Source organism: Magallana gigas, chromosome 7 (assembly GCF_963853765.1).
Source record: "Magallana gigas chromosome 7, xbMagGiga1.1, whole genome shotgun sequence".
Classification (NCBI taxonomy): Eukaryota; Metazoa; Mollusca; class Bivalvia; order Ostreida; family Ostreidae; genus Magallana; species Magallana gigas.
Window position 1 is genome coordinate 17,888,713 of NC_088859.1, and position 19,684 is coordinate 17,908,396.

A 19,684-nucleotide genomic window follows, 5' to 3' on the forward strand; every position below is an offset into this window, starting at 1 on the left:
AAATCCTCACATTAAGAATTAAAAGACTTTATATAAAAGAAACATGACAGACATTTAACATTAAGATTGCATGGCATGCCTTAGAATATGTTTAATGTGTGTAGACTTACATTAGGATCACTATCAGTAGCTGCCACTGTGAGCACAGCTGTGTTTGTTGGTGTTGTCTCATTTATACTTGCGGTAAAAGTGCCAGCAAATATAGGACCGTTGTTATTCCTTGTGATAAATATAGTTACTGGGGCAGTTGTTGCAGATGATCTCGCAGGAATTCCATTATCCCTCAAACGAACTTGAAGCTAAAGGGAGGTAAAACATGTCATACATAAGTCATTTGAAGTTTAAAGACTAGAGATAGCATTTCATAGTATGCTTGTACATGAATGTATCTGTGCCGTGTCTCCTGTGGATAAATTAAGAATTAAGAAACTACAAGTATCCTCAAAGATTCTCCTTTGTTTTAATATGCAAAGTTTTAGAATGAAGCTTTTACATTATACAAAAATGTGTTGTATAAAATGTTAATTATTTAGTACTTGCAAGTCAAATGTACTTACAGTGAAAGTCTGTGTCCCTGTCTCAGTGAGAGGTCTGGACACAGTCAGTACACCAGTGGATGGGTTCAAATAAAAGAACTGAGTGCCATCTATAGGATTGCTGGATTCCAGAATGTACTCAACAACATGCTGAAAGGAGAAATACAACCTGCAATTCTTGATGTCCAATAAAAAGACACTGTATGCTTTTATATGAGAGAGAGAGAGAGAGAGAGAGAGAGAGAGAGAGAGATGTATGTACCTGATCTGCATCCTGGCCTGAGACTTGTAGCAGACTAACTGCCAGAGGGTAACTTTCATTGACAGTTATACTGTAGGATGGGTTAGTGAAATCCGGGGCATTGGGGTTACGGTTGACAGTAATTGTAACATTTGCATATGCCTTATCATTGGGATAATCACTATCATAAGCCGCCAAACCAAGCTGGAAAAAATCACATAATATCATTCTCAAAACAGTTATTGGATAATTATGTACTTATGTTCTTTTGTGCGATTTATGAATTCAAATTTCCTTTTTTAAGACCTTTAAATTAAATATCAAACAGTGCGTTAGATGTTTTTATAATATCTGTCTGGTTACAAAAATCATATGGTTAAAAAACAAAATAAGAGAAAACAAGTTTCATCTTTCCTTGAAGCTGGTCTTCATGTGTACTTACCGTGTAAGATTGAGCTGTATCACTGGCTAAACTAGACAGCAGAACAACCTCTCCATTGGAATTGACAGTAAAGTAACCTGGTGCGGAGAAGTATCCAATTACTTCATACGTCAAAGTACCCTGAAACAATCAACATCTTTGTTTATACCCTGGTATGTGAATATGTGAAAGTAAAAAAGAAGAAGAAACGATCAACATATTCATCAATTTGTACAGATGAGAGGCAATTAATTCAAATCAACTCGATTAAAGGGATCAGTTTATATCCAAAACTTTAATGAATATTTCAAATGAGTTTCTGGTACAGAATGTGTTTCTATGACAGTACACCTTATGTTCATGTGGTTTTATTTTACTTATGAAGTATTGTAACAGAATAATCCTTACCGTTAAGTCAGGATCTCTTGCAGAGGTAGTATACACAGGTCCTGGAGCCTGGTTGTAGTTAATGGGTGCACCATAAGGTGTTCTCTCAAAGACAGGAGACTGGCTGTTCCTTCTCACGTTGATGACAACAGCTGACTGCCCAAATTTCTCTGGTTTGGACTGATCCCTAACTTGCACCGTAAACTGTGAAAGATGAATAATTCTTTCATAATAAGATCTATTAAGTTGGGTGAAATACTAAACTGCCTGGTGCACTAAATATTTAGGCATTTAGATTGCATTTTACGGATTAAATTTTCCTTACAGCATATCTTGTTTTAGTTGTGCCGGTCAGTAGCTGCTTTAAGGTGATAATTCCTGTGCTAGGAGCCATGTAAAATGGTTCCGTCTCCCCAGCCTGATCAATGATGGAGTAGAGGAGAACATCCTGCAAGTCATAAAAAAGTTTCTTGTGATGTATGCTTATGTTAATTTCAACATGAAATGGCTGATTTTTTCCATTCTTTGATATTAAGAATTTACATTGATTTATTCAGTCAAACAAATACATGTGTTTAAAACTTGGAAATGCTAATATTATTTCAAGAATTTGGTGATCTGTAGAGTTACCTGAGTATCAAGATCTGTGGCAAACACCTGCACCACTGACTGTCCAAGGCCATACTTTTCATTGATGTTAGCTTGGTACTGAGTGGAGTTGAACACAGGTGGGTTGATATTTCTCAGAACCGTAACATTGACCAGATTCTCTACAGACTGAAGTCCATTAGGAAACTGTTTTTCTGCTCTTACTTGAATCTGTTTTTATAAAAGCACATTTATTAATTTAAATACATGTATAAAACATTCTACATACATCCCAAAAACCAATACTCCGGTAATTCCCACTTAAGAAATAGCAGCTGTAATTGTAGAAAAAAACTGATAACTCAAAAATCAACTTACCAAATATGTAGTTCTCTTGGATAGGTCACTTCGAAGATCAGTTTTTACAGATATAACGCCTGTGTTCTCATCAATTTTAAAGTAATCAGGACTATCACTGAAGCCAACAATGGAGTATTTGATATTCGGCTGCAAAAAAAGACAAATTTTGTACACATGTAATACAATCCAATTTCAGATACAAGTAAATTTTAATACATCAAACTTATTTAGCTTTAAAATGATTTTCAGCAGAGTTTTTTCAAAATTTTGATGAATGGTTTATTAAGTCAGTGCATCACAAGCGTTATACCTGGGGTGTGGCTATAACTGTAATAAACCCTCTATCTACAGGGTCGTTCTCATCAATGCTGGCAGTGTATGGTTGGAGTTGTGTGAACCTCAGTGTGTCGTCAATGGTTACGTCCACAGTCACAATGGCTTGTCCGCTCAGAGATGGCGTTCCTTCGTCTGTAGCGGTCACTTGTAACTGAAAGATGACAAACATTCAAACTTACCTCTGGTAATATCATACAGTGGTATTCACATCAATCTGAGATTACTTTTTTTTTTTTTTTATCAAGAATGCAATGTATTTTCTTGGTCCAATCACTTTGTGAAGAAATCTTGCCCAATCTTAAAATTACTGATATGCAGTTGTATTCAATAGAAATATCTTCAAATTTGTAATAGGCCTAATTGAAATTTGACCACTGACAATCACTGTGAAAGAATAAAATAAACTCTTAATACAATGTGTTAATACAAACTCTGAATTGGTTAACTCCAGTTCCTTTGATGGACTGTTTGAGAGAAATACGCCCCGAGTCTGGATTGATGTAGAAGTAGGTCATAGCAGTTGTATCACCCGTTATATTGTATTTGAACTGGTTGTTTGGGGGCTTAAAGAACATAACATTTTTTTCATTAGACATACTGGTAGCAAAAAATTCACAACATTCTACAGTACATACTTTACATTACCAAGGGAAAGCAATGAAAGACAAACCTGTGGGTCTGAGTCTGTGGCAGACACTGTCACAATTTCACTTCCGACAGGGTAGTTCTCCAGGATTGTTGCGTTATATGCTGTAGGGTTAAACTGTGGGGGCACCATATTTCTTCTCACAGTGATATCTATGGTTGTAGTAGCAGTTTTCTTTGGAGAACCTCCATCCTCTGCCAACAGCCGAAGCTACGAATAACAAGAACAGCACTTAAAAGTCAATTACTAAGATTGATAGATATCAAAACCTATAAAAAATGTGCAAACAATTTGGGTTTATACTTGATGTGAGTTAAATGCTATTGAAAATTTTTATAAAAGTTAAAACACAAACTTCCGTAAAAGATTAGTGTGAACTGTTAAACAATTAATGAAATGCTTTCTTCTCCTGACAAAATATCTCACCTTGTATGTGTTAGCTGTGTCTGCTGCTAAATTTGCTGCATTTCGAACACGAACACTTGATCCCGCTAACTCAAACAGGCTCGCTGCTGAATCGTCCCCAATCACGCTCACTGTAACATCTCTAAATGGACTCTACAAACAGTTTATTCAACTACATTTAATAGGCATTCCATGAAATTTCAAAGTGGTCCAAAAGTACTAACTAAGATATTCTTTATATTTAGCTTGATCAATTTATATTTTCAACCACTTATCTTTTTTCCCTTTGCATATTTGTTAGGGATGTCAACGAGTACCCGGTTAACCGGGTACTCGATCGAACGTCCGAGTATCGAATACTAAAATCAGTACTCGGTTACTCGGATGTATATTTTTCTAAGTTTATTTAATAATGCATTAAAACATCGGTTTTAAAACTTAAAATGTCCATTGCACTTGTACATACAGTAATTAGGATTTCCTACGCCTCGTAATATGCTAAATGACTGTTATCGCCTGTGGCAGTGTTTATATAGTAATTATCGTGACCAAGCACCTGTTACCTAGCTTTTCTCACCTTTGGCTGTCTTCTACCCTTATTTTTGGCTTAACTTAATGATTTGATTTCACTGAACATCGTTTATATAGTCTATTATATAAATTAGATAGCCCACGGTAGAGAAATTGAACAGACCTAAAATGCCGCCACCGACTTCAAAGGTCTGGAAATATTTTAAAAGAACTGAAGATTCAAAAAACGTAAAATGTCAGCTGTGCGAAGTAAACTTATCATATACGTGGGAACAACAAACATGTTAATACATTTATCAATGTACTTGTTCATATTTATTTACACTTTTACCGAGTACCCGGGTACTCGATCGGAAAAACGTCCGAGTAACCGAGTACTAAAAATTGACCAATTTGACATCCCTAATATTTGTAATTTGGGTTTAGGTTTATCAACAGTAACTCACCACAGTATCATCATCAGCCGTAGAAACTGTCACTCCAGGCAAAAGAGTGTTGTCTGTAACAAGCCTTGTTATGGTGGAACTGTAGGGAGCATTGATAAAGCGTGGGGGCTGTAGATTCCTGTTGACCTGCACTGTCACTGTGGCCGTGTTTGTTCCAGCAAGTGATGGGGAACCATTGTCAGCTACAGTCACCGTGAGCTAAGACGAGAGCAAACTTTATTGTCAAACTCAGTTTGTCATATGATAAAATACATTGAAAATCACCTTAATATATATCTTTCTTAGTTGTCATCATATATCTGATTCCAGTTATACTTGATCAGTTTCCTTACAGTGTAAGAAGTTGCTGTATCGTCTCGTAGATCCTTATAAAGGGAGACGACTCCTGTACTTGGATTGACTTGGAAATACTGGAGTGCTAAAGCATTTCCACTCAATGTATATGTAGGTACATTATTTGGTGCCTGCAAAAAAAAACCCCCAAAAAACCAAAATTAATTATCACAGCCAGGACTGATATAAAATTCAAACTTATGCTGTTCTTTATTGCCAATCAGTGAATGTTTAAATATTTGTTTTGTTTCCTCAGAAATTCAATTTGCTTCACATGAACTACAGGTGCTCACCGTTGTGTCAAGGTCGCTAGAGGACACTTGTTGTATGCTGGACCCCAAGGGCTGGGTTTCTAAGATAGTGGCAAAGTATTGAGTTGGATTGAATTGTGGAGCATTCAGATTTCTGGTCACATTGACTAGAAGCAGGCTTGTTGATGAGCGTCTAGGAGTTCCGAAGTCTCTTACACGCACTCTAACCTGTTAACACATGATCTTTTTTAAATATGCAATATCTAAACACAAAGAATAATGAAGTGCACCACTTTGGTACATGATATTCATCTTGCACTAAATGCACATGATGTATATCTGTTGATAATCAGATGCTCAAGATTATTCTGGACATTAAAAACTATGGATGACAGATGGAAAAGGCCACACCATAATATAGCCGTACAAACAATAGACATATCAAAATCCATGACAAAACATACAATGATAGAAAAAAAAACCCTTTACATCAATAGGACTCTCTTAAGAATAAGCTATTGCAAAAATGTTTCACAATTAAGACCGAAGCCATCATAGTAAGATATGGTTAATATCAATTTTAAATTTGTTAGGGGATTGAAGAGAGCATTGTCACTTTATATCTTACCCTATATTGTACAGCTGGATCTGAAGTCAACGGAGAACTTATTGTTATTCTACCAGCTGTTGGGTCCACAGCAAACAAACTTGTGGCAGCATCATCTCCTATGATATCATATTCTCGGCGTTGGAAATCAAGCTAATGCAAAGAAAATATCTTAATAGTACAAACACTATTACAACATGTAAAAATGGTATATTTATTAAGGCTAAAACTCGCATTAATATATTTCATGAAAAATATTACATAAAATCCAGGATCTTACCACAGTGTCTGCATCAGTTGAGTTTACAGTGTAAACAGTTGAAAATTGATTAGCATTTGCTGGTATTGTCACACTGAATGGCAAGTTGCCAAGCAATGGGTCATAGTCATTTCGTTGAACATTAATGGTCAGTGGGATTTCCTGACTAAGTCTCTGTGGTGAACCCGAATCTCTTGCTTGAACCCGGAACTATAAATAAATGGATGAAAGGTGTTTTATCATATCAACAATTCTTATTAAAAGATTCTTTTGTTTTAAAATGATAGTACAGAACTGGGATCTTTTGAAAAACCAGAAGTGAACCTATAAAGAGCACAATTTTATAGCTATATAAATTTGTTTTTAAAACTTACACTATAAGAAGACGGGGTTTCCTCTGTGGTCAGGTCCTTTCTAATGGTAATAATTCCCGTCCTAGAATCAATTAAAAACCTCTGTGATGGTGTTGACCCTACAAAGTAGTACTCTACCAAATTGTTTGGTGGCTACAAAAGAAAAACAAGAAAATGATGTGGAGGTTTGACATACAGTCGATTTCATTTACATATATAAATGCATTGATTCACATGGCTTTGCCTGAAGAAGAATCCTGACAACTTGTATGTGTGTGAAGGAGAGAATCCTGAGACCCATTAAACACTTACAGCTGAGTCAGCATCTGTTGCAACTATTTGTCCAACACTAAATCCGATTGGTTCATTTTCCTTGATTGTGAATGTATAACTGTTTGAGACAAAGCGGGGAGTTTCAAAATTTCGTTGAACAGTCAATGTCAGGGTGTTCATAGCTTCCTTCCTGGGACTGCCCCCATCCTGGACACGTACTCTCAACTACAAAAAAGGGGGGCTTTGATTAGTAGAACTGTAAGAAGACTTCTCAACTGAATTGTAACATGGCTTGAAAATCAATCAAGATTTAATACCGTATAAAGGGTAGATGTTTGAGAGAACAGTGACTGCTGCAGAGTTATGGCCCCTGAGGTTGGGTTGATGTCGAATACACTGGTGGATTCTCCATCCCCTGTAAGACTGTATGTGAGCTGTCCAAACACACCCTATCAAAAGCAAAGCCAAAAGACAGAATTTATAAACAATCGCAAACTAACTGATTTCATTGATTTTAATATTTGGTTACCTTTAAATGACATGGAATAACATGTTCTTTTGAATGCATGTTAAGGCTCTTATAACAAATATGGATCAGATAAGGTGTAAAGATCGACACAAAATATAAAGACAGCATATTGCTTGGAATTGTACTTACAGGATCTGGATCTCTAGCAGACACTGGGAAGACTTGGGTTCCTATTGAGGTATTATGGTTGATCTGATTGGCATTGGGCAGATTGGTAAAGACTGGAGCGTTGGTGTTTCGAATCACTGTCACTCGAACGCTAGCAGGTAGTGTTGCCGAGCGACCACCTCTGTCTACAGCATTCACAGTAAACTGCAAAAAAAAAAAAAACAACAACATTGGAAATATATATAGAGTCATTGTATTGATGAATCTTTTTTTTTAATCGTTGATGTTTTTCACTCCATAGAAAAGTTAGATGGTACATTTGTACATCATTCCAATTTTTAATGAAGCGCGGACTGTGTTAGCATAAAACGATAAAGTGATGTTTTAAAGCTTTAAATTATGCTTTTATTAAATTAAACTAAAATCTTACAGTGTAATCAACAGTTCTAGCATTATCAAGCATGGGAGACTGGCGAAGACTGATGTCTCCAGTGACATCATCCACCATGAAATACTGGGCTCCCAAAGTACTTCCTGCATCTGTGCTCATAAAGTATCGAACTTCATTGTATGGTGCCTGAAAATCAATCAAAGAGCATATAAAATAGTTTAAGAAATTTAAACTAACATAAAGTGATACTTTATTTTCATCTGAAGATTTCAAACTGGAAAATTGCATATTTGTGTTCTTTTCAAATGAAATTCCCTGAGCTACAGTTGGTGATGTACTTACCCTTGTATCTCCATCTGTTGCTTTTACTTGCAGGAATGAAAGACCAAGTTGTCGTGTTTCCAGAATTGTCTCGTTATAAGAAAGTCTTTCAAAGACTGGACTATTGATGTTGCGCTGCACTGTTATGGTAGCTACCGTGGTTGCTGTTCTTGGAGGAGATCCACCATCTTGAGCCAAAATTCTCATCTGAAATAGAAAAATAAAATAAATTTGATCTTAAGTCTTTTATATTCAGTAAGTCATACTTTTTTTTTTCTTCTACACCCATCTCACCAGATATTGAGTGTCCGAGTCTGCTTTCAGATCACTGTTCACAACAATTCGGTTATTACTATCCAGACTGAAATAAGTCAGGGCTTTGTCATCTCCAATGGCAGATACAGTCACTGTGTTGAATGGTGCCTGAAAAAAGACAAAATTGTAGCATTTCATTTTAATATCTTGTGTGCTTTTTTTTTTCCAAATATGGCAGAATATTTCACACACTACTTTGGATAGAATTTGAACTATAACTGAAAGCTTTTTAGCACTGCTTCAGTTCTTTAAATGTAAATTCAACAAAATTGTAATACAGATTGCATAAAGACATATATGATAATTAAGTGGAATACTAGGCTATCATCCTTTAGAAAAAATAAGAATGGCATATACCCCACAGTGCCTTTCTGCCCATCTAATAAACCCTACACTGTGTACAGGTTTATTTTTTGCCCCAAACTATTTTCACCCTTCTATGCTTGCAAACAGTTTCGCCCCATCTTGAATTCACCCAGACAAAGTAGTGTTAAAAGATAAATAACTTGAGACATAGGAATTTGGTCAGTCTAAAATTTGCCCACTGACAAAGAGGGTGAAAGGGGCAAAAATAAAACAGGGGCAAATATTTTTCTGTATACAGTACTAGTCTGAAATGTAATGTATCAAATCATATTAGAAATATCCAACAAGAAACATAACACACTCACGTCAGTGTCACTGTCACCAAAGTTGATTTGTAGTACAGAAGTTCCAATGACGGAAGTCTCAGGAGTGGTGGCAGCAAATGGTCCCCCACTGAAGAAGGGGTCTCGTAAGTTCCTGAATATATCTATTGTCACTGTGGCATTTGTAGCTGATGTCTTGGAGGGAGATCCCATATCATAGGCTTGTACATACATCTAAGTAAAAATACAAAACACAGGTTATCAATGGGTGAAAAAAATGAGGTATTAAATTGAAAAGCTGCTTATAACCAGTATATCATTTCTTTGAGTATGATTCAAGCATACATACAACATAAAGTTAAAAACATTGACCTCTAAAGCAATCATTTTCCAAACACTTTTAATTAATAAAAAACAACTCAAAAGCTAATCAGCATTTATATTTCAAAATAGTATGAATCTGGTCTGATGGAAAGACAATTCTGTCTATTTACTTGAACAAAATAATTATACTGAATGCGACTGAGAGATGCTTTTAGATACAGGAAATAAAACAAGCATGTTTACAGTTGTTAAGGATGAAGACGATGTTGTATGTATATTAAGGTACTTCACTACACAGAGACTTATACTTTTTAAGACACTACGTCACAAGATGGCGATTTAAATGTTTTGTTAAACTGTTTGTATCAATCGATTCAGATGTATATCCTCATAGCTCAGTGTTAAAGTATCAGGCTTGTGAATCATAGGTGGTGAGTTCGAATCCACCTGGGGCTTTTGTTTATGTAAATTGAATGAAATTTTTAAAAATACCATTTTTGATCTAAAATTGCACATTTTTCCGCCTATTTGATATATATACTTCTTATCCATCATGCTTTCTATCATAATCAAGTAATTTTCTGCTGATTTGAGAAACTATTTCAAGGTGTAGTGAAGCACCTTAAGATCAGTAAGCTATACAAGCATGACTATGAATTTACCAGATATCTGTTCGAAGTATCTAAAGTCAGGTCTCTCTTGACAAAGATGTTTCCATTCTGGCTGTCAATTCCAAAGTAATCTGAGGCCGGCGTTGAAGCAAACATCTGGAATCTGATCACATTGTGAGGTGACTGGGTGTCCCTGTCTGTAGCTGTAACTGTTGCTATAGTTACACCCAGATCCTGAGTTTCTGGAATTCTTTCACTAACAGTAGGGGAGGTAATCTCTGGTGCAAAGTTGTTCCTCTCTACCGTCACAGTGACTACAGTCACATTGTCCTTTGCTGGCACACCATTGTCATAGGCTCGTACTCGGATCTACAAAAGATAATAAAATCTTCAGCATTTTGAACAAAATAATTTGAATTCTTTTCCAACCAATGAATTATAAAATACAATTAAATACTGTTTCCTAGTTCACTTTATCTTGAAAGATATCACACTTATAAACTGGGATTTTAACTCCACATTTTTATTCTCTATTTTTTGTTACCCAGTACCGTAAATAGAGATAATCTTAAAAGAGACTATAGATATGTTCAATACAGTGCAAATCAAAGTCAAACTTTTCGAAACAAATTAATAATGTTCTGAAATTTTCTTACATAATACACTAGGTCAGAGGATGATGCCAGAGAGTTAGCCACAGTGATCTGCCCATTAGCTGGGTTGGCGATTGTAAAGAAGGCAGTGGAATCCCCATCTCCAATGATCTCGTATCTCACAACGTTAAAGAAAGTGTCAGAATCTGTGGCTAACAGTGCATTTCCCACGGTCTGGCCGACTCCTGCTTGTTGGGAGACCAGAGTTGTTGTCATGGGGTTCTGCCATTGTGGAGCATTGTTGTTTCTTATGACATTTATGGTAAGTCTTGCTTTGTTGTCTGCCTGACGAGGGGGGTTTCCTCCATCCTCTGCTCTCACCAACAACTAAAAAATTCAAAGACATGTACATTATTACCACAGAGACAAGCATTTCTGAGTAAAACCAGAAAACCATGATACTCCTTTAAATGTACACTGTCACTTAAATTGGTCTTTTTTCTGTTGCAGAGACAACTAAGCGTTCTTTGTGCATGGTTTTCAATTAATATGTCTTAATACATATTGTCTTTACTTAACTATGCATATGTACAGGATTTTTTTCAGCTAAACAATAACATACCACGAACTGGATTTCTGTTCTTTGCAGCAGAGATGTTTTGAGGAATGTTTGTCCATTGTCAGCCACAGTGAAGAAATTTGGGGCATTTCCATTCCCTTCCACAACATATCGGACTGTGTTGTATGGGCTCTGTCAAAGAAACTCAGGTATAAGCAATTGACCCCCAAAACTAACCCCGATGTATTTATTCATAGGAATATCCTCTTGAAGAACCAAATTCTTCTTAAATCAGTAAAAATGAATGCTAATAGATAAATTCTGTATTTTTTTTTTTTTTAAACATGAACATGTTATTTACTGGATGCTAACTTGATCTGATACATCATTCCAATGTAAATAATTGATAGATATCTTACCACACTGTCTAAATCATTAGCTGAGAATGAAAACACCGATGTAACATAATCATGTGTCTCGTATATTGTGGCAGTGGCTTCGTATGACGAGGATGCTCCAGGGTTGACCCAGGCAGGTTTCTCCAAGTTACTGTCTACTGTGAGAGTCAGTGTGGAGTAGCTTCTCCTTGGAATGTCTGCTCCATCTCTGGCTTCAACAGTCAACTGCAAGTAATTGTAAAGCCACCAATATCAAATTCGATATTTTAAACATAGTTGCAGATCATTTGAACTTACTATTTGTTTGTGTCTGTAAAGTATCGCTTCAGACACACAAAGTACTGCCTGCCTTGTCCACTTATTGTAAATATTTCATTTAAATACCATCTCATTTATTGCATATTTTTTTTCCCTTGAGATAAAAGTTTTGCAAAACTAGAAATAACAATTTTCTTTTATTTATTTTCATCATTTTGTACGTTCAGTGTTGTATAAAATATGAAACATTAATTATACACGTTTTCATACTTGCACTATAAAAATTTGTCAGCAACCCCCTTACCCACCCCCCCAAAAAAGGAATTAATGAATTTTCATGCAATAAAATTAATATATATTGTATATATGTTAATATAGACAAGAACATAAGATGCTAATACTCACAACATACTCCGCTTGCGTGAGAGAGTTTGTCTGTAAAGTTATCTGGCCCGTTGTTTGATCAATTTGGAACTGGTTTGTTCCAGACACAAGGGAGTAGGAGACAACATTAAAGGGAGACTGAAACCGATAACAATAGATATTATACATGTATTCAAATGATGTTTCTCCCTCGCTTATGCAAGTAAATTCAAATGATGTTTCTCCCTCGCTTATGCAAGTAATTTGCTCGATGCATATGCAATAATACATACTTTTGAATTATGTAATACATGTATATGGTTGAGAAATAAAAGATTTACCCTAATATCGCTATCATTAGCAAAGACAGTGTAGACATTGAAACCAAATCCTGCAGTGCGAGGAAGAGATCGAGTTGTGGGCAGATTCCGGAAAACTGGAGGAAACTGGTTTCGCTCGACAGTTATGGTCACCGAGGCGGTTTGCTGAGATTCCAGCGGTGGTGTTGCTTTATCAGCTACTCTAACAGTCAGCTGAAAAAGATAATATGAGCCACATTAAGTATAATGCAATGTCCATTTTACATAATTACAACAAATGGTTCATTCAAGTGTCTTGAGTTTTAAAATAAGATTCTTACAATGTATTGAGAAGAAGTCCCTGTATACAAAGGTTGTTTAACCAAGACTTTCCCAGACGTTTCATCTATATCAAAGTACTGAATGGCACTCTGGTCTCCATTAGCTGAATACACGACTTGATTATTTGGTGCCTGAAAACAAAATCTCCATGTCATTAATAGAGAAAAGTTGAAGGCTTTACCATTAAATGTACTGGCACATTTTTTTTTTTACATGTACATGTACATACACCTTAACAGACTCCTTAAGTGAACAAAATAAGATCTTTCTGAAAATGTTTCTCAACAAGAGTAAATCACATAGGTTAGTTGCTTTATATAAGGAATAAGGAATCATTCTTTGAGTATTATGAGGTGATAATTTTGGTCGGGGCGTGATCAAATCCAATAAAGCCCGAAGGGCTTTATGATAGATTTGATCACGCCCCGACCGAAATTATTACCTCATAATATTCAAAGAATGATTCCTTATTACTTATATTTATATAATTTTAACCATCTTACGATTAAACATTTAAATATAAATAAGCAAACCCCGCTGGCGCCTCAATTTGGCTTTATGAGTTATATAGTACAAAATCGATACGTAGTATTATCACAGGCAAAGACACAGGAAAATGTAAATATAAGAAGGTAAACAAAATTAGTACATAATAATTTATATCAAATCATCACATTTATTTTAATACTAACAGTAAACAAATAAAAAGTTGCAATTTTACTAACACTTAGATCTTGATCTGTTGCTGCAACAGTTACTCCAATTTCTGATCCCACCGGAAGTGTTTCCTGAATAGTGACAGCATAATTCAGTGGACTGAAGGCAGGGGTCCACAAGTTTCTTTTGATGTTTACAGTGACCACAGCCTCATCAGATAATGATGGTACTCCATTGTCTGAGACACGCACCAAAAACTAAAAAAAAATGAAAATAATCCAACAGTCAAACCTTGTCATACCCCTAATGATTTTTCAAAAATGTATAAAAATCAATTGGTAAAGAAGGCCAAGTCCTTTATTTTACTCCAAGTATTCCCATTTCTTAGTTTGCATTTTGTTTGTTAATGCTACTTACCCTGAATTCTTTGTCCTGTATACTACTAACAATATTTTGCAAGGTAATGCGACCATTAGAATCGATAGCAAGATAGGCATTTGGCGATCCGATACCAATATTTTCAATGGCATAAGAAAGTGTATTAAACTCTGGGATCTGTAAAACACGAAAATTTTTATTAAATTCAGGTTCTATCATTACAACGTCACTAACAATTTTTACTCAAACACTGATCACTGTTTGGTCTGTATTTTATCAATACTTACTCCATTATCTGGGTCATTGGCCAAAACTTGTCCGACTACAGTCTGAGGATTAACAGTTGCAACTTCATTCATTTCGAAGGTATAAGATGTTTGCACAAAAACAGGTGCTCTATTCCTTTGTACATTGATGGTGACAGTAGCGTTACTAGAACTAACTCTGGAGGGATCTCCCAAATCATAAGCTTCCACATACAGCTGTTTAAAAGAATTTAAAAAGTCAACACCAAACTTCTCAATCAGTTGCTTTTATAAATAGTAATTCATTCATTACAGGATGGTACATGTAACTAATGTCAATTAACATACCAAATACTCCGTGGCAGTGAGCCCATTTAAAGGACTTCTCACTGTCACCTGCCCAGTGTTACTGACAGCAAAGTTGCCTTGCTCATTGGCATAGACAGTAGACCCACTCCTGGCAACAACAGCTGTCAAGCGGTAATTGACCACATTGTTGGGTGGCTGAGCATCACTGTCTGAAGCAGAGAGACCTGTGGGACTCAGGGTTAAAGGTAACGCCACAGTCTGGGTTTCTAAAATGGTGGCCTGGTAATTAAGAGAATTCCACACTGGAGTGTTGCGATTGCGATTGACTTTGATTGTTACCATTGCGTTGGCTGATTGGGATGGGCTGCCACCATCTGTAGCAACTGCCACCATCTGCAGAAAAGAAGTTAGAAAATATTATGAATTTATAATTAATGTTAGAAATCTTAAGCATATCAAGTAAATCATAATGATACAAATATTATTTTTGAATCAGTTTTGCTCACATTAAATGTTACAGTAGGATCGCCAGTTAATGCACTCTTCACTCTGATGATACCAGTTCCTTGATCCATCGAAAACAGATTGTTTCCAGCAGTGTTGGCTAACAGTGTGTAAGTTATGGTTCTGAACTGAAGCTGAAAGGTTTTAAAAAAATATTTGAGTACTGATAGTTGTCAATAATCATGCATGTAAAGTGTATACCTATTTATCCAGTCACATATACATTTGCTACACAATAGGGTTTGGAATGGAATTCTTATCTACAGTTTAATAACTTTACAACATGAACGTCACATGCTAGTTCAGCTGATTTGTAAATTATTCATACAGATTTTAAATATTAACCTCTGGATCTTGATCACTGGCCTGCACTCGTAAAATACTGGTCCCCACAGGCAGTGTTTCTTCGATTTCTTGGTAATAAGAAGTGTCAAAGAAGACTGGTGGGTTTGTATTTCTGATGACATTTACAGTCAATGTAAACTGCTGGGCAGCAACTCTATTTCCACCATCCCTTAGCTGTATGGTCAGCTACAAATAGTCAATGTCAAAAGTTAATATCATTTGTCTTATCTATTGTGTCAGTTGCAATGCTTACAAATGCAAAAAAAAATTAAAAATTATTCTACGTATGATACTACATTTATTCTTGGATAAGGCAAAGATTTTAAAAATGAAACTGTCATGGTCTTTAGGGTAAAGAAGTCTTTTGCAGTGTGTAATAAGAATTTGAATTTTCATAGAACCAAATATTTAATTAAATGCTAAATATAGGGAGATCACACTCACCACATATTGGTTGACGGCACGGTCAATGGCCAGTGATCTGATAATCTGAACATTTCCCTGACTTGAAATTTGAAAATGTTGGGCAGCACTGCTGGTTGATAAAATACTATAGATCCTGGTGTTGAATGGTTCCTGTAATCACAAAATTGTTCAAAACAATTACAAAATATGTTAGAATTAATCCGTAATACATTGCATAGTATTCAGGATTATTCTTCCCTCTATGACTGTGAAGTTGCATATCTGAATTCAATTCATCCTAAATCAGTCATATTCTACATACTAGATCTAATAATACCTGAATATCCAAGTCTCGTGTAGACAGGGTGTACACCGTCTCTAAGACTGGTCTATTTTCGGTCACATTGACTGTAGCGCTATAAGGTCCTCCAGTGGGAAGCCACTGAGGGTCATTCAGATTGCGGCTCACACTCACAGTCACTGTCCCTGTGTCTGACAAACCACCATTGTCTGTTGCTGTGATTGTCAACTAAAAATCAAAAGACAAATGGATCAGTTTATTTGTAAACAATCATCTATATAACTAGTTTCAACATTACTGAAATTTAAATGATCAAATTTCAAACATACATGTTCATGTTTGAAACATGTTTCAATGATGCTAGAGTAACTAGAAAGCTTTGACAAAAGATTTAAAAGGTAGAATCTGAAAACACAACATACCAGATACTGCGGGGCATCATCAGCTGTAAGGCTGCTGATCAGAGTGATCCTACCACTTGTTGGTTCCAGTCTGAACAGGGAGGCTGCTGTTGTGTCAGTTACCATGGAGTAGGTCACCTGGTTAAACTCAGGCTGGATACAGAAATTAATCAAAACATTTATTATCCTAAACAAGTACAGGGTTATAAATAAAAAAATATTGTATAATGAAATCTATCATAAGTGTTTTACCCTGGCATCATTGTCTGTAGCGGTGTAGGTGATGACTTCAGAGCCACTGTTTCGGGTGTTAGGAATGGTGACTGTGGTTGTTTTGGGAGCAGGGAAAAATGGAGCAGTGTTTCTGATCACTGTAATTGTAACTGTGGTGGAGGCAGATAAAGGTGGCACTCCGCCATCTTGTACGTTGACATTAATCTGTATAATAAACAACAATGTAATGTAATTTAAGAAGATAATTGTAATTTGAAATCTTTTTTTTGTAAGACATTCAATTCATATCAAACAAAACACTTACATTGTAACTGGTAACCCCTGGATCTTGTTGAAATGACCTCGCAAGGGTTATATTTCCAGTTTCAGGGTTGATGTAGAACCACTGTTGTAAGTTCGGGTTTTGAACTGTTGCACTAGAAGTTACCGAGGTAATTCTGAATGTTACCCGACTGTTGGCAGTATTCTGTATTTTAAGGAAAAAAAATGCAATGAAATAAACAAATGATTAAACCCATAAAGTAATGATCAATGAACAAAAATCAATATATTATGTTATTACTCTCTGAACTTACCTGAGCATCAGCATCTGTCACAGTGATACTGGACAAAAGCTCCGTTCCCACCGGGATGTTCTCCAGGAATTGCAAATTGGATGGCACAGCCTGAATCACTGGAGGGTAATTGTTGATGTCCTGAGAAAAAAACCACATCATCAATCCACACAAAAAGTTTGACCATTCTACAAATTTTTAAATTTATATTACCTGTTTAAAGGCATTTGTTTACCTCATCCACAATTAAGGTTAGTAAAAATACTTACCTGTATGTTGATAGTGACTGTTGCTGTTGCAGAGAGAGCATTAGATGACTCTCCCTCGGCTGTTGTCACTGTGAACACGTAGCGGCTCCTTGTCTCATATTGCAGAAGCTGGTTGTTTGTAATAACGCCACTGTTTGAGTTTATATTGAAAACAGTGAAATCTCCTGTACTGAATTTGTAAGTGATGCTATCAACTGTGTCCTGATCTATGGCCTGAACAAACAAAATATCATCATGATTTTGCAATACATGCATGTCAAAACCATTTACAGACATTTTCTGTATTACTAAATATACACATTCACAAATTTCACATTTATTCTATGGTTGAGATAATGCAGACTTTAAAACAAAATCTAATTAAAAAATAAAATTTGAACAATTTATAGCATAATATGAATCTTAATTCATGGTTAACAAATTTGATCAAATATGGTGATAGCCAAAAAAATTAATACAGTAATACATACCAAGACTTGAGCCACAGATGTCCCAGTTGGCTGTCTCTCTGGAATAGAGCGTTCTATGTTGGTCTCTGTAAACAAAGGAATAACGTCCTGCACATCCTGAACATTGATGGTGACAGTGGCTGTTCCTGTCCTGCTGCTAACACCTCCATCGGTGCCCAGCACCAGAATGACGTGTCTTTGTTTAACTTCATAGTCCAATGCCGTCGCTGTTGTAATGGCTCCAGTCGAAGTGATGAAAAATCTGGTGCGATATCAGATGTCATTATTGAATTTAAAACCACAGAATTTGATAAAGGATGACAGTTACAAAGATTCAAATATTAGCGCAGCAGTGCTGAAGAAAACCTTTACATGTACTTACAAATTTGCAGAGTCAGTTGATGAATATGGTGATATCTGATAATTTACAAGGGCATTAGCTCCTGTGTCTGCATCTGTTGCCTAAGGTAAAAAAAAGGAGAGTATATAAAAATTGTTAAAAAGTCATGAATCAAAATATTGAACTTCTATTTAGATACTTATATTAATCATATCATACCGTAACAGTTCCTACAGGTTCATTTGTTCTGCCCTCAAACACACTAAACGTGTAGGACGTTGGTATAAAAACAGGGTTGTTATCGTTGACATCTTGTACAATAATTGTAAGTGTTGTCTGTGCAGTCTACAAGGAAGAAAGCAATTCGATTCCATCAACTTTGATGTTTTATGAACTGGAAAATCTCTTTGACACTGATTTTTCTTTTATCTTATGAATCAAAATGAATGCATTGAACAGTTTTGAGGAAATGAAATGAAAAAAAATTAATGAATAAAAAATATGTTTTTTTCATACCAATCCTGATTGATCCTGAACTTGAATATTTAGCGTATATTGAGGTGTTGCTTCCCTATTCAAACGTCTTGCTGTTCTTAGTTCACCTCTAAAATACCAAGCATCATTTCAAATGTTTACACATTATCTACATATACACGCAGATGATATTCATTAAGCTGTAGAAATCATAAGCATCATTGATCTTAAATTTGTATCATGTACAAAATAGACTTACGTTGTTGAATTGATTATGAAATCACTGTTAACATTTCCAGCAGTTATTGTAAAGGTTAGAGGTAGGCCCTCTGGATCTCTGGCCTGTCAAAGAAAAATTGATTTGCATGTACATTTTTTAATATAAAATCAAATCATTTAAAGTTAATCTGCTAAGAAAGAGATTTGATATATAAATTCCTCCCAAAGGATCTACCTTCAAAGTTGAAGAGATACAGCAATAAAAGCTTACCCGGTAATATTGTGTGCAAAGAAGACTAAATAAAGCATTCTAAAGAAGTTTGGCTTTAAAACAGTTTTTTAAAGATTTTTTGCGATCTTAAACTTTTGTTGCAATAATAGATCTACCAGAAATATATGTATGCATCTATAATGATAAGAGAAAGCCTACTTTTTAAAGAGACTTGGTAAATTTAACTTTTAATTAATAGTATTTGCTAGAAGACTTTCTTAATGGTGTACAATCATAATTCTATGAAATGTAGCTAAATCTGTATGCCATTGTGAAGTACATATAATAGGACTATAGCTGGTAATGAAAAAGCCAG

General features: G+C 35.6%; 1 protein-coding gene across 1 annotated transcript in view; it reads right to left on the reverse strand.

Annotated features, from left to right (window-relative positions):
• The window catches only part of LOC105344514 (uncharacterized), a 77,660-nt gene that overhangs the window by 50,035 nt on the left and 7,941 nt on the right, over window positions 1–19,684 (reverse strand). The window contains exons 16-65 of the mRNA XM_066066030.1: window positions 19,138–19,220; window positions 18,921–19,008; window positions 18,624–18,749; window positions 18,447–18,526; window positions 18,086–18,326; window positions 17,616–17,828; window positions 17,368–17,487; window positions 17,097–17,258; window positions 16,811–16,996; window positions 16,580–16,711; window positions 16,194–16,385; window positions 15,896–16,027; window positions 15,452–15,637; window positions 15,109–15,240; window positions 14,642–14,995; window positions 14,336–14,530; window positions 14,088–14,225; window positions 13,739–13,927; window positions 13,013–13,144; window positions 12,714–12,905; window positions 12,415–12,531; window positions 11,773–11,976; window positions 11,417–11,545; window positions 10,858–11,181; window positions 10,253–10,570; window positions 9,309–9,500; window positions 8,617–8,745; window positions 8,344–8,529; window positions 8,041–8,187; window positions 7,632–7,814; window positions 7,291–7,422; window positions 7,013–7,198; window positions 6,722–6,853; window positions 6,369–6,557; window positions 6,110–6,241; window positions 5,524–5,709; window positions 5,230–5,361; window positions 4,898–5,095; window positions 3,942–4,073; window positions 3,540–3,725; window positions 3,301–3,432; window positions 2,844–3,020; window positions 2,552–2,680; window positions 2,216–2,404; window positions 1,911–2,033; window positions 1,607–1,789; window positions 1,220–1,339; window positions 799–981; window positions 558–686; window positions 111–299 (exon numbers count right to left, since the gene is read on the reverse strand). Coding sequence (XP_065922102.1) covers window positions 111–299; window positions 558–686; window positions 799–981; window positions 1,220–1,339; window positions 1,607–1,789; window positions 1,911–2,033; window positions 2,216–2,404; window positions 2,552–2,680; window positions 2,844–3,020; window positions 3,301–3,432; window positions 3,540–3,725; window positions 3,942–4,073; window positions 4,898–5,095; window positions 5,230–5,361; window positions 5,524–5,709; window positions 6,110–6,241; window positions 6,369–6,557; window positions 6,722–6,853; window positions 7,013–7,198; window positions 7,291–7,422; window positions 7,632–7,814; window positions 8,041–8,187; window positions 8,344–8,529; window positions 8,617–8,745; window positions 9,309–9,500; window positions 10,253–10,570; window positions 10,858–11,181; window positions 11,417–11,545; window positions 11,773–11,976; window positions 12,415–12,531; window positions 12,714–12,905; window positions 13,013–13,144; window positions 13,739–13,927; window positions 14,088–14,225; window positions 14,336–14,530; window positions 14,642–14,995; window positions 15,109–15,240; window positions 15,452–15,637; window positions 15,896–16,027; window positions 16,194–16,385; window positions 16,580–16,711; window positions 16,811–16,996; window positions 17,097–17,258; window positions 17,368–17,487; window positions 17,616–17,828; window positions 18,086–18,326; window positions 18,447–18,526; window positions 18,624–18,749; window positions 18,921–19,008; window positions 19,138–19,220 — 8,361 coding nt within the window. The remainder of the gene's footprint in view (window positions 1–110; window positions 300–557; window positions 687–798; window positions 982–1,219; window positions 1,340–1,606; window positions 1,790–1,910; window positions 2,034–2,215; window positions 2,405–2,551; window positions 2,681–2,843; window positions 3,021–3,300; window positions 3,433–3,539; window positions 3,726–3,941; window positions 4,074–4,897; window positions 5,096–5,229; window positions 5,362–5,523; window positions 5,710–6,109; window positions 6,242–6,368; window positions 6,558–6,721; window positions 6,854–7,012; window positions 7,199–7,290; window positions 7,423–7,631; window positions 7,815–8,040; window positions 8,188–8,343; window positions 8,530–8,616; window positions 8,746–9,308; window positions 9,501–10,252; window positions 10,571–10,857; window positions 11,182–11,416; window positions 11,546–11,772; window positions 11,977–12,414; window positions 12,532–12,713; window positions 12,906–13,012; window positions 13,145–13,738; window positions 13,928–14,087; window positions 14,226–14,335; window positions 14,531–14,641; window positions 14,996–15,108; window positions 15,241–15,451; window positions 15,638–15,895; window positions 16,028–16,193; window positions 16,386–16,579; window positions 16,712–16,810; window positions 16,997–17,096; window positions 17,259–17,367; window positions 17,488–17,615; window positions 17,829–18,085; window positions 18,327–18,446; window positions 18,527–18,623; window positions 18,750–18,920; window positions 19,009–19,137; window positions 19,221–19,684) is intronic.